We start from the raw sequence: 13,957 nt of genomic DNA, 5'->3' as shown, positions 1-13,957 counted from the left end.
CATGATTACAAAAAATTGTACGCAATCACTGTATTTCAAGTTTTATATTCGTGTAAAAACTTTTTCAATGCAGGTTTGTCTTTTAAATTACAAACGGGGTGTGATATGTGCCTATTTATGTCTGTATGTGTTGTGTGTGTACTAAATTTTATCTTTCAATAACCTATTTTCTCCAGCAAGTTCTTTTTAATAACTGTGTTCTCTAAAACAGAAAGGATGCCAAGAAAAACTCCACTACCCATCACACCTGCCCCATGAAATCTTAGTAATCTTCATTAACCTTTAATATTTTAATTACCCCACTCCCACCCCCAAAAAAGATTCACTGGCTGTTCTGTACTAATCAATAGTAAAGTCAACTTAAATTCAGGTTTCCTAAAGTTCCTAAATTTTTTCTGTATGATGAAATGGCAAAATTCAACAATTTTAGCACATAAGTCCACCAACGGGGGAAAAAAGTATAAATTTTACAATTGGCTGAAATGTGGAATTTTAGTTGAAAGTGAATTAGACAGCTGCCATGACTTCAATGTAAGTCTGCCTGATAGGATTAACGTGGCTTCAGAGCCTACAGATGGCCTTCAGGAGCTCCGTACTAATACCCCCAAATGTCTATGCTATTGTGTTTGTACACAAACATACATTTTTTCTGAGAAGGCCCGTGGCTTTCATGAATTCTCAAAGGGGTCTGTGAATCATCTTTAAAAATCATCCAGGTACACTGGTAAACAAATAATGAGAAGAGGAAAATTAACACACAGGTGAGACTAGACAATTCAGAAACAGAGGAAGGAGTGCCCTAGCCCTATGATTCTCAAAGTGTGACCTCTTTTTCACTGTGTTGACATCGTCATGGTGTAAACACTGCGATGGTTGATAAAACTGCTGGCACCTTAGCAGAAACCAAGCCCATGGCACCCGACTGTACTGGTGTCACTGGTGGCGCTCACTGCCCTGCACTTAAGTGAAACACTGAGAAGTCCGGTTTCACTGAAGAACGCCCTTGACAAAGAAGTAAAAACAATTTTATTACATCTCCACCACTCAGTATACACCTTTTAAACATTCTGTATGATGAAATGCAAAGTAACCATAAAGTATTTCTGCTGCATACCAAAGTACAATGGTTGTCTTCAAGAAAAGTACTCACGTGACTGTTTAGTTCCAAGCTGATCTAGCCACTTATTGTCACAGAACATATTTTTTACTGGAAAGCGTAACTGACAATCTATGGTTATTCACATTTAGATGTTTAACAGATCCTCCTGAATATGAACAAAGTGTGCCTGTCATTTCAAGGAAAACAACTCACAGCATTTGTTGCTAGTTAAGATGTAAACTTTCAAGTGAAAATTAAAAATTTGGAAACCTTGTATCCAGCACCATGAATGTGACAGCTTCTCCATACTGAAGGACTCTTCTAATATCTTGCTGTAATATTAACAAATGTGATTTTTTGATATTGTATAAGATGTGTCAACATTTGAACATCCACATAATTCGGCTTAACCAGTATTTTCCAAATGACCAATGCATATTACAAAGTCACGTGTAAGATCCATTTAAAATGCAAGATAGATCAATGGATTTCAATGTAAGACAACAAAAATTTCATTGACATTTTAGATTCCGTATTACAATTAACCATTAAGAAATTACCACTAATCGATTTTTGGTATAATACTAAAGAATATACACAATTATCTTAGAAGGCTACTAAAATATTCCTTCATTTCTTTATATGCTTCAACCAAAATAATGTATCAGATGTGGTAATTCAGCTGTCTTCTATAAAATCAGACATTAAAGAGACTTACTTATAACAATTTTTGTTGTTTTAGAAAAAAACATTATGCTACAATGTAATGGGTTATTATTTTAAATGAATTAAAGAAGAGATATTCTTAAATTCTCAGTTTTAATTTCTAACAGAGCACTGATAAGTAACTCACATAAATAAAAGCTCTTGTCTTCAGTTCTTTTTACAAGTATCAAGAGTTCTCAAAACTCAAAAAGTATGAGATCCATTGCTCTAGTCTCTAGCATACAACACATTTTCTTAAATCTCTCCCTCTCAGCACCAACATGTCAAACCAGATTATAAACACTAGATAATGGAAATAGGAAAGAAATGTTTTATACAAACATACGTATATATGAGAAGAGCGGTTATACGCCATAAACACAGTATGGAGCTCACAAGAACAGCCTTCTTAAAAATTACTATAGGGAAAAAAATTTACTACGGGGAGGGTCCAGGACTCAGCAACCTAAGAAACTCTCTATTACCTATTTTTCAGTTCAGGTTTATACCAAACAATTAACAGCTAACATTTCCTGAGATTTATTATGTGCCAAGAATTGTTCAAAGTTTTTTTTAACTGTTTAATCTTCACAAATATATTATGAAGTAGGTACTTACTAATATCCCCAATATGCAGAAGAAAACCAGGGCAGAGCTGAAATTAAAATACATGCAGAATCTATATTCTTAGCCAGCATAAACATGACCTTCCACTATATTAACACTTACTGATATGTCTTGAGTAAACATTTAATTGAGTAAACATTTGATTATCATTCAGAATTCACAAACTACTGCAGTTAAGGTCTGGTGTTCACAAAACATATTCCTTTGTGTCATCATTTGATAAATATTCAAGTAACATAGATGAAACCTACAAGTACTTATGAAGTTTTCTTCTCAATTTGCTATGTAAAGTAAAAAGAGCCATTATAACTGCTAAATATAACACTAGAGAAAGCTATATCGCAGATGTCCTTAATTAAACTTCTTTTATTATGAAAAGTAACTTAGATTTCTCTAAATCTTGAAAATAAGGGGTAGGATTAGGAGAAAAGTAAAAATGTACGTAAAGCAAGAAAAGCTTTTGGTCAACCCGTAACTGATTAGATGGGAACTCCGGGCTATTCTGATGAACATTCTGGGGGTAAAATCCCTTAATGGTGAAATAAACTGTGTCAAAACCTCCAAATTACAGTGTCGGCATATATGAACACCCAAAGGCAATGCTCACACTAGATTATGCATGTAACATAAATACCTCTCTTTGTCCTTGCACAAATGCAGGTAAATTGGGGAAGGGAGAGTCCTGAGGCCAGTGATTTTCAGAAGGTTATGTATACCCTCATAAATCACCTTGCTACATGTGACTAGTGAAAAGGCAGAATAAAGGACAACTGCCATTGTCCTTGTACTATTTTTCTACTGCATGACATGTATCCACCAAGACAGGGACTGAATCCTTCCATCAAACTAGGAAAAGACTGGCTACTGTTTATTTATGCTTATTAACCTACAGAATTAGTTTCTGTACTTTTAGTCTTCTACCCCAATTGTGTAATAAGATTTTATTTCCATTAAAGCCTTTTCATTTTAACAGATGCAAAGTTTCTGTTGTAAGGTATATTTCAGAGAATGAGGTATAAAAATATTCCATTTCACCAACTAATAACTTAGACTTTTCACCTACTAGTAACTAAGACTTCAAAGGTAATCCAATTCAATCTTGGTAGAAGGTGGAGGGTGCACATGAAAGAAGAGCTGTGACCTTGAGCTCTTCCTCCTTCCTATCTTCTCTGATCCTCTATTTTCCCAGGAAGAATAAGACTTGAAATGGCTATTTACAGCCGCTAAAGGAGCAGTGATTGATGCCTGGGGGTATAAATTTGTATCCATGTAAAATTAAATCCTAGAAGATTCAACTGGGACTCCTTACCTCCACCACCACACCACCGCTAAGCCTGCTGATATTTACAAACGATTTCTCCTTGCACGCAAGACTCCCAGGATAATCTTTGTTTGAGAAACATTTAATAATATTTAGTCATTATTTTTAAATACCTTGACATTCTTCTGCACATTACCTTACCTCTGTTAAAAGTTGTTTGAGAATGCCTGCCATTGGAATGAATACTTTGTTAAACCATAAATGTGGAGAATAAGACAGGAGAGGAGAAAAAACCTACTGGATACCATTTACTATCTTTTTCACTAATCCTAAATCTTAATATAATCCTGTCTCTAGACTCAAATATAAATAGATTTCTAAATCCCAATGACTCCTAATCTTGGATTTAGAAATTTACCAGTAAAGCTCCAGATCTGTATTTAAATAACAGAGAAACACTTCTGGGCTGTTACAAACTATCAAACTTTCCTTCACATGGTGGAACTAATTAATGGGAAAACAAACAGACCTATCTCTGAATCAGTTAAAAACATAAAGCTGCATACTACCTTTATGCCTCCTCTAGCTTGTCAGGCAAAAAGAAGAGAAGAAAGTACCCCTCTCATATCTCCTCTACTCTCTAACCTGCTTTTTTCCAACAGACCTGACTTGGGATCTATACACACTCCCTGTGGAAGCTGAGGTTGCCAGGAGCAAGCAGCACTTCCTTTAAGCTATCTAACCTTTAGACTGCTGGGTCATAATCAAACAATTTAATCAGAAAGGAGGCTTTAAAAAGTCTGGCAGTTCCTCAAAAGGGTTAAACATAGTGTTACTACCATATAATCCAGCAAGTCCACCCCTAGCTATACACCTAAGGGAACTGAAAACATAAAAACCTGTATGTGACCGTTCAGAGACGTTTTATTCACAATAGCCAAAAGGGGAACAACTCAAGTGATGAATGGAGAAATGTGTTGTATTTATACAATGAAGTATTACTCAGCCATAAAAGGAATGAAATACTGACACATGCTACAACATGGATAAACTTTAAAAACATTAAAAGACAATCACAAGAGACCACATACCGTGTTTCCCCGAAAATAAGACCTAGCCGGACCATACACTCTAATGCGTCTTTTGGAGCAAAAATTAATATGAGACCCAGTTTTATATTATGTTAGATAAGACACAGTCCTATCTAACATAATATAAAACCGGGTCTTAAAAGACCGGGTCTTATATAACATAACATAAAACCGGGTCTTATAAGACGGGGTCTTATCTAACATAACATAAAACCAGGTCTTAAATTAATTTTTGTTCCAAAAGACGCATTAGAGCTGATAGGCCAGCTGGGTCCTATTTTCAGGGAAACACGGTATTATATGATTTCATTTACATAAAATGTCCAGAATAGGCAAAATCCAGAGACAGAAAATAGATTAGTGGCTGCCTAGTGCTGGGGGGAAAGGTGAAGAAAAAAAGGGAGTGCTGGCTAACGGGACAGGGTTTGTTTGAGGTGGGTGGTGATAAAAATATTCTCAAGTTGACTGTGTTTATAGTTGTACAACTCTTGTGAATATACTAAAAATCACTTAATTATACACTTCGAATAGGTGAATTGTATGGTATGTGAATTATACCTAAATAAAACTATTACTTAAAAAGGGCTTTAATGTAGTTTTTTAAAATCTATTTCATTTTTCAAATCCTTTCCGTTTTTAATCTTCAAAAAGACACATAAGAGGAAAACTTCCTATTTGCTTAATCTGTCAGCCTAAGTAAATTGTAAGAGAACATGATCCATAAGAAAGGAAGGGAAATGTACACTAAATGATCACAGCAGCTCCACAAATTCAGATATCCAACAGGTTGAGATAAAGTGAAAAATAGATTAAAAACCAGGAACACACACATCCCAAGATTTTCATAAAGCTATTAGTGAGCCAAAAATATAAAAACAATCATATTCTGCCACAGAAGTATACAGAGTGCTAATATTCTACAATTCATGATGTAATATTCAAGCTTAGCTTTGTGGCAAACTAAAAGAAAAAAACTTTAGGAAACTTCTATCATACAGCAAATAGCTTTTGAAGTATTTGTGAAGACATTTCAGTGACAAAGAAAAATGTTCACAATACTTGAAAAATAGACCTATAAAGCTATACTCTAATGGTGTAATGTATATAAATAAAAATGTATCAAAATTTTAACAAGAATTATCTCTGGATTGTGGAATTATGGAAGAGTTGGGTTTTCTTTTTTCCATTTATACTTCTCTGTTTCACAAATTTTCTACAAGAATGCTTACATGTATAATCAGAAAAAAAGCAAGTCCCAGACACAGTTTTATATATATATAAACAGTATATAATAGGCATATGTTAATTATTATCAACTGGTACAGCCCAGTTTTTAAACACTTGGATCAAGTCAGTGTTGGGAACAGAGCTACCGCTGTCTTAATTAGTGGGAAGCAGTTTTCCATACTTACCCTCTTCCCCAAAACATCAGATTCTACTTCTTCCATTTCACCTCCTCCAAAATAAAGTCAACATGTGTAGTTTGAATAAAGTTACAGGTGATTCTGCTATACTCTCACTGCCATCCTAACTCCTTTTGGAACTCATATCAAAGTAAAAAGCTTTTACTGGATTTTCCAGGATACCATAGGAACCAACTTCAATTTAAACTATCAGTCAAGAATACTACGTACGATAAGCCACAAGAATGTGGTAGCAGGGTCACTCACTACTACAAGGGATAGAGTGGCAGACGTCTTTAGTTATAGTTCTAAGTGAAACTTAACCCAAGAAGATATACTGAAGGAATATGCACCATCCAAACATCAGTATATTGTTTTACATTAAATAATACAATTGTTAAAATATTCTATGCACTTTGTAAATATGGCATCAATGATATGCCCACACACACACACACACAAAAAAACACAAAGCAAAACTCATAAAATACATTTACCGAAAGTGTTACAGCTGATTGGCAATTTAATACAATGAAAAATACAGAATCAACAATATTGTGGAACATGAATCAACATTTTAAAGTGAGATCAAGCACTGCTAATTTCCACTCCCCCTATGTAGAGAAACTGTGCCCAATTTTAACTTCTATGTTCCTTTAATACTAAAAACTGAATTTTTCACTGTAGCTATTCTGCTAGGAAACTTTTACAAAATACCATCACTTGAATTTGAGTTAAATTTAACTAGCATGTAACATCACTGAACATCAAGGCAGACATAAAAAATTTTATTTGAAGACTGAAAATAATTACTTATTAGAAACTCCAAGTCTGTTTTGCATGCCTTTTAACAGGTTTAGATTTTGGAAGGGGAAAGGAGAGGAGGAGCCTGGAGAATTTAAGAATCTCAGGGAGGCACTGTTAAACTAAATATAATTCCTGGGATTAAGAAGTAATGAAACTCTACTGATGGGAGTGTGTTGAACATATCAACAGAGAGGAGGCTAAAAAAGCCTGAAAATCACTTGTTTATACTGGGAGCTCAAGTAAAGGGACTGCATCTTATCTTCGGATTCCTGGTGACTGGCACAAGGCAGGTCAATAAAGGTTTGCTAATTTAAAAGGGGAAAATGTCCAGATTAGGAGTCTAAAAAAAAAATGTCCAGATTAGGAGTCTAAAAAAAAAGGAAAAATGATTGTTTAAAACCAGAACCAAACATTTAATTTGAATTCACAAAAACAAATGGAATCACTCACTTAGCCAATTTTTCACTCCATTTTTTTCCAATAACCTTGAATAATCCACTAGTGAAGATTCTTAAGTTATCTATAACCATAAAACGGTGCATTTGACTTACACGGTTTCAGATCAAACATTTTAAAACACGTAAGTCTACTATGTTTTAGGCCTATAAGGTATATAAATACATAAGTATATGGAAAATAAAAGTGGAGAAGTTGAAATTTTAAAAAATATTGACATTTACAAGCCTAGTTTAAAATGTATAAAAATGACGGTGGGCCTAAACTTTCCCCAAAGTTAACAAGATATTAAAAATTTTAAGTAGCTATATTTCCCTCTTACAACAACATACAATTACAATATAAAATTTTTGGCAAAGCAAATGTCTCAATATGTTCACATCTGTTAAAAGCCCACACAGTCGTAAGCAGTGAACACTGACTGCAGGCACCAGGGGGCCTCCCAGGAATAACTTCGTAGGAAAGGAAAAGGTAAAGAAGAGTTCCTGGTAAAACTTTGCTTTTTATTAAGTCTTAGACGGCTGGAAGGCCTCCACATCTGGAGCAAATATACTGTAGTTTGTACACAGAACTGTGAGATGCCGACACCGGTTGGGAAAAAAACGGGAAGGAACTAGCGCCTCCCCCCCACCCCCATCATACAATCTCTGATGATTTTCCAAATGTTAAGTACAAATTGCTTCACTGTATCAATTACGTTCAGGTAATTTGAAAGCAAATAATAACAGATAGTGCATATGTAATCCTTGGACTACTTCTGGCAGAAAAGATTCTAAAAAATTTTTTAAGGCTCAATTTTTTTCCCTACACACTCACAAAGCAATTAGTGATGACGCAAATTTCAGGGTAAAGGGATTCACTGGGAGAAGACCGCGATTAACTTTGAATATCTTGGCATCTCCATCTCTTTTTCTCAATCCCTCACCCCAACATAAAACCATTCAAAACAGAAGGGCCTGGGAACTTGAAAAGCTGCGAAGACTTTCAAAACACAAGGAAAGCTTTACAATAGACCTTTGCTAAGTTTGTGCAGAAATTAAATCCTGTTCAAACCTGTTAAATTCTCAAACTTGAAAGCCAATCCCTTCGGCAAACCTATCTACGTATTCCATATTTCCTGCGTGCACCTTCAACTCCATCAAAGTCTTTTTACTATTTTTTAAGCAAAATAATGGGAGGCACTCAACTCCCGCTGTTATCCTCTCCTTAAATAGAGTTCCTCCTATAGCATCGTATAAAAATGCAGAACAGATCAAACAAGCATCTCAAGAAGGTTTTTATAAATTTCACTCACGGAACAAGAATAGGAGGCAGCCAAGGGCAATGCACAAAGAACAGAGAAGAAATACACGTTCCATAGACAATGCACGGAGCACGCATTCCCTCCTTGGGAAGGGTCATCCAGCACCCCTGGTCTCCTCGCACCCCCAGGCCGGCGCGTCGCCGTGCCAGTCCCCGAAGGCCCGGGGACACTGCCCACCGGGCCCGACCCGGCTGCCCGCGGGGACAGCCCCTCTCGCCCTGCCTACCCCCGGCTAACCAGCCTTTTGCAACCCTCCTCGGCGGCCGCCACAGGGAAGGAAAGGGGGTACCTTCTGGTTTCCGCGACCGAGGGGAAATGACTTAGGGAGGCGCCCCCTTTCTGCGGCCGGCCGGGTCCCCCACTCACCCTCCAGCAGTCGGGTGATGAGACTGTCCACGTTCAGCTCCCCGTCCGCCATCTTGTCGGCAGCAGACGCTCCTTCCCAGCAGCGGGAACAAGGGCTTCTCGGCGGCGGAGGCTGCGGCGACGGCTCGGCGTTCCCTCACCTACAAGTCACGCGGCGTTTCGACCCCGGTTCCAGCTCCCCCTTTCCCCCGGGCCCTCCCCCCACCCCCTCCCCACCGAGCAGTGGAGCGCGCGCACTCGGAGGCACACACAGTAAATAAATAAATAAACAAGCAAGCGGAGCCCCCAAGAACCAGACCCAGCCGCGTCAGACCCAGCCGCCACCTCCTCCTCCTCCTCCTCCTCCTTCTCCTCCACGGCACCGCCCAACTCCGCAAAGCTCACCAGCGCCGCCGACGGCCTCACCCGCAGCGCCACTCACTCCACACCGCCCGGCCCGGCCACCGCGCCACGCAGCCCGCGCAGGCGCACGGCGCACGCCTTCGCGGCCACCCCTCGCCTCCCCGGCCTTCGCGCAATCGCACTGGACTCGGTTCTCCCGCTGCCGCCGCCGCCGCCACCGCCTTCGCGCAGGTGCGTCGCCCTCTCGGGCCGCTTCCACTGCGCCGAATCGACGAGGCAGCGCAGGCGCCTCGGAGGCTCCTGGGCTTTGCTGCGCCGGAGCTCGCATGACACGGAGCGCGCGTAGGCAGCTCTGACCTTCCCGCTTCCCAGCTGCCCAGGACCGGGTGCTCCGGAGGCATAGTTGTTCCCTTCCCGCTTCGCTTTTTTTTTTTTTTTCCTGGCTTCATTCCCTGGTTTTGCAAGCGATTCTTCCTGTTTCCGTTAACTGGGAAACGCGGACGGCGTTACCCGTGTTTGAAACTCGGGTTTGCGCGTTTGGAAAGCAAAAAGAGGTTACTCTGCTGGAAAACTGTGGCATTGTTAATAAGCTTTATACGATACCGTTCCACAAGGCTAGTTGCCAAATTGTCCCTGGATGACATAAGTTACAGCAGGCTCCGCGTCAGCAATAATATTTTACATGAGTACCACTTTCTGCGTCCTATAGTTTGCTTTCACATAGCTTACATCTTCCGCTCCGTGGATACTATTTTTCCACAGTGCGTTTTTGTCCATACCTCCATTAGATTGCTTAATCATCCACCTTGTGATTGTTCATGCATTTATCTCCTGCACTTGACTGTGACCTCCAGGGTAAACCCACCAACTGTCTGGCGCATAGAAGAGAGGGACAAAGAAATACGAAGGCTCAGAAAGGTGGTTTGTCCAGCTGTTCTTTCCACCATAGTAGTCTGCCTCTAGAAAGGCAGGAGGAATAGTGGGCATGCAACGGGTCTAGATAAGTCCGACTTTTTGCCCTTTTCTAGGAGTTGGTCAGACCAAAGGCCTTTTACTCATTCCTCAAGTACAACTTTATCCAGAAACTCAGACAAGATGCTATCCCAAGCTCAAGGCAGTGCTTCTGCTCGTGTATCATTCATAATAGCTACCATTTACTGAGATCCCTGTATATGCTCTGGCACTGTTTTAAATGTTATACATGTTTTATCTCATTTAATCCTTAACACCAACCCTATGAGGTAGGTATATAAATTCTGAAAACAATACTAAAAAAAAACACAAACGTATATATACCTCTTTTATAAAATTGAGGTCATGCTTCATTTCCATTTTATCCTACTTTGATAAATAAATTTTGGTGCCACATTTACGTGAAACTCAGTGTTCAAAGTTTATCTGTACTTTGGATAAGAAATTGAGGACAGAGGAAGAAGTAAGAGGTGGACATCCGGAGGCTGCAGGACACAATGCTGCAGGTAGCAGCCGCAATAGTGACAGTTGGGACCACAGTAAGGTTCAAGAGTAGGTGAGTAGGTACCAAGGGGAGAGAAGCCTCGTGTGGCAGATACACGGAGGAGGCTCTTGACTGAAGTGTGAGCAGTGACCTAAGGGCAGAGTGGAGGTCATCAGTTAGGGAAGCCAACAGTTTAGAAGCAGAGACAAAAGAAGGCTGCCAGTGGAGAGACATTGGCTGGACCAGGCACCATGGTGAGCACTCAAGCCTGGAGACCAGCAGACTGTGGAGCAGCAGACTGGCAAGTAGTGGTTTTGATTGCATGCATATAGGAAACTGCCTCCTACTCTTTTTGGACGTGTGAAAAGACTTAGAAAAGGGATCAGGGTAAGGTATTGCTCCTTGTTACACTGGGATTGTTAATCTAACGGATGGAAGGGCAAACTATTAGCTGGGACTCCCAATCCAGTGGGCTTTCGATAGTGGTGTGTTGGAGCCAGTTGACTTTGGCTCATGAGAACCAATTGTTAAATTTTTAGGAATTTTGCAAGCCAATTGTTAAACAGAGCTATTATTTTAAAATTAAATTATATGGACTTACAAATAAATTATACAGTACTGAAAACAAAGGTAATGATTACTCAAAACATCATATCCTATTTATGTTGCTACATTTTACTATTATGTATAGAAGTTGTTTGCATCTGTTTTATCTCTATGGTGGAAATACTATATAGTGATATGCTGCTATGCATCTCTTTCCATCTCCTTGTTCAGTGACATCATGTTGACCATGGTAGGAGTAGTTACACCAAGGAAATTAGCAAATGCTACAAATCTATAGCTTTTTCACCAGGAAGCTGGTTGTTAAACATTTACCGCATGTCAATATCCTTGGATAATTTTAGAAATGTCTGTGGAGGGAAATTGGATGTCCTGATTGCAAGGGGCTTGGGAAATCTTGATGGCGGGTCTTAATAAAATCACGATCTTATTTGTACTTACTAACAAGAAATGCCTGGGATGTGCCAGTGCCCGTTAGCTAAAGACAGACCAGTGCTTAGAGGAACCCGACCATCACTGTGCTGACACCAGAGAGATGTTACTAGGGATTGTCCTCAAAGAAGGCACTTTGGAACACAGTGAACAACAGTCTCATGATTTATTTTAGTAAACACAACACAGACTTTCATAGGGATGTTTTATATGCCTCTCAATATTGGTCAGTGGCAAATATAGTGTGAAAGTGAGTAGGTTTAATAGCAAAATGTGGAGGTTGTGATAGTGATAGACAGCTCTTTGATGCCTTGATTAATCCACGACAGCTCATAAATGCATGGATGGATATTCATTGGGTTGTCCTTCCATAAATGTGATACCTCTTAATCAAGTCTTTAACAAGTCTTAAGTAGCAATAAGTTCTAAATTTTACCAGATATACCTGGAGGGCAGCCATTCTGTATATCAAATGTCTTTGGCTTTTGTAGTCAACTCAATTCCAGGATATTGGGAAACCAGACAAGGATATATGCTTCAGTAGAAGGCTACCCCTCAATACAGAACCAGGCCTAAGTGGTATACCTGGGCAGTGCGAAGATTTTTCCTTAAGATTTAGTTTTGGTTTCATTTCAATACACATATGAGAAAATCATCAACTGCCAAAGTTATCAGCTAGGTCATAAAGCATGTCCTCAGTTATTTTATTTTTAATTGGGGAATATTGGGGAACAGTGTGTTTCTCCAATTCCCATCAGCTCCGAGACGTCCTTCAATCTAGTTGTGGAGGGCGCAGCTCAGCTCCAAGTCCAGTCGCCATTTCAGTCTTAGTTGCAGGGGATGCAGCCCACCATCCCATGCGGGAATTGAACCAGCCACCTTGTTGTTGGGAGCCTGCACTCTAATCAACTGAGCCATCTGGCCGCGCCTCCTCAGTTATTTTTGCCCCCAAAATTACAAAGCCAGATATAACCAAAAGCCTCTTCCCCTCCCTTAGCCAATAATAGCAGCCTGCTTCCTCCCCACCCCCACCCTCACGCTTCTGATTTCCCAACATACACACAGACTCTCAGTGGAGCATTATCTCTTAAGTTCTCTAGTATATTCTTCAAGATAAAATGACTACAAAATAAATGCCTGATAATTGGAAGGAGTTAACTGGCTGTATAAAACTGTTAACTATAAGGCAATTAAAGGTGATGGGCAGCTACCACAAAGGATGACTATTAAATTTTTGCAGAGTTGATCCATGGCCCTTCTTTTTCTTATAATTAGATTACAGGGCCAGCTGTCTATTTAGGTCATTCCTAGTTTGTTACAATAAAACCATGTCATCTACATATATGAGATTGTTTCTCTCTCAGTGCTTTCCCATCCTGCTCATTCAAACAGATACCAGGAAGTAACTAAACGTGTTTGTTGGTGAAGAAAAGTATAAAAAATGTGAAATTTTGTTTCAAGTAAAACAATTTAAATACTTTGTTTCTTATGATGGTTGCTCTCCTCATACAATATATCCAAATTATGCATGAGGCACCTTTTCAGTTGGAGAAAGTTTATTTCTGAATTGTTTCATAAGACTCTGTTTCAATTGGTTTTAGTAAATAAAACAAACAAAGCCTTATTAAGTTTTCTAATGTAGTTATAAAATGAGTAAACGCTCCCTTAAGACCACATTAAAATTAATGGCATGTAAATAAAACTAAAACTAAAACCAAATGTGTCTGTGAGCTGTGAAAAATATTTATTGCATGACATCCAACACTGTAGGTCCTTTTATGTAGGAAACACTGGTTAAATAGAATATTTATGAATTATTATTCAAATGTTGATTTAAACCAAATCCAGTCTATTGTAAATAAATTCTTAATTGAAATGCCCCAATGGTATTTGTTATTTAAAGAAACTTACAGTGACTAGACCTTGAAACCAAAGTGAATAATGAACCAATTAAGTATTTATGAAACATTCAGTGTGTTTGATTCCATGCTGGGGAAGACATGATCTTCCCAACTTGTGAGTGGTTTAATGACTGTGTGAGGAAA

At 39.0% G+C, this 13,957-nt stretch overlaps 1 protein-coding gene and 1 long non-coding RNA gene across 3 annotated transcripts in view; one reads left to right on the top strand and one right to left on the bottom strand.

The window, feature by feature from the left end:
- PPP1CB (protein phosphatase 1 catalytic subunit beta) overlaps positions 1-9,833 on the bottom strand; it is a 33,416-nt gene extending 23,583 nt beyond the window's left edge. The window contains exons 1-2 of the mRNA XM_019735319.2: positions 9,503-9,833; positions 9,119-9,258 (exon numbers count right to left, since the gene is read on the bottom strand). Of these exons, the coding sequence (XP_019590878.1) occupies positions 9,119-9,170 (52 nt within the window). The 5' untranslated portion in view covers positions 9,171-9,258; positions 9,503-9,833. The remainder of the gene's footprint in view (positions 1-9,118; positions 9,259-9,502) is intronic.
- Positions 9,555-13,957, top strand: part of LOC109449260 (uncharacterized) — a 97,770-nt gene continuing 93,367 nt past the window's right edge. For both annotated transcript variants that reach the window (XR_012496294.1, XR_012496292.1), the window contains exon 1: positions 9,555-9,691. This is a non-coding gene — a long non-coding RNA (uncharacterized LOC109449260). The remainder of the gene's footprint in view (positions 9,692-13,957) is intronic.

This window comes from Rhinolophus sinicus, linkage group LG05, assembly GCF_036562045.2.
Source record: "Rhinolophus sinicus isolate RSC01 linkage group LG05, ASM3656204v1, whole genome shotgun sequence".
Taxonomy (NCBI): Eukaryota; Metazoa; Chordata; class Mammalia; order Chiroptera; family Rhinolophidae; genus Rhinolophus; species Rhinolophus sinicus.
The sequence above is the reverse complement of the archived record's forward strand: the minus strand, read 5'-3'. Positions and strand labels throughout refer to the sequence as shown.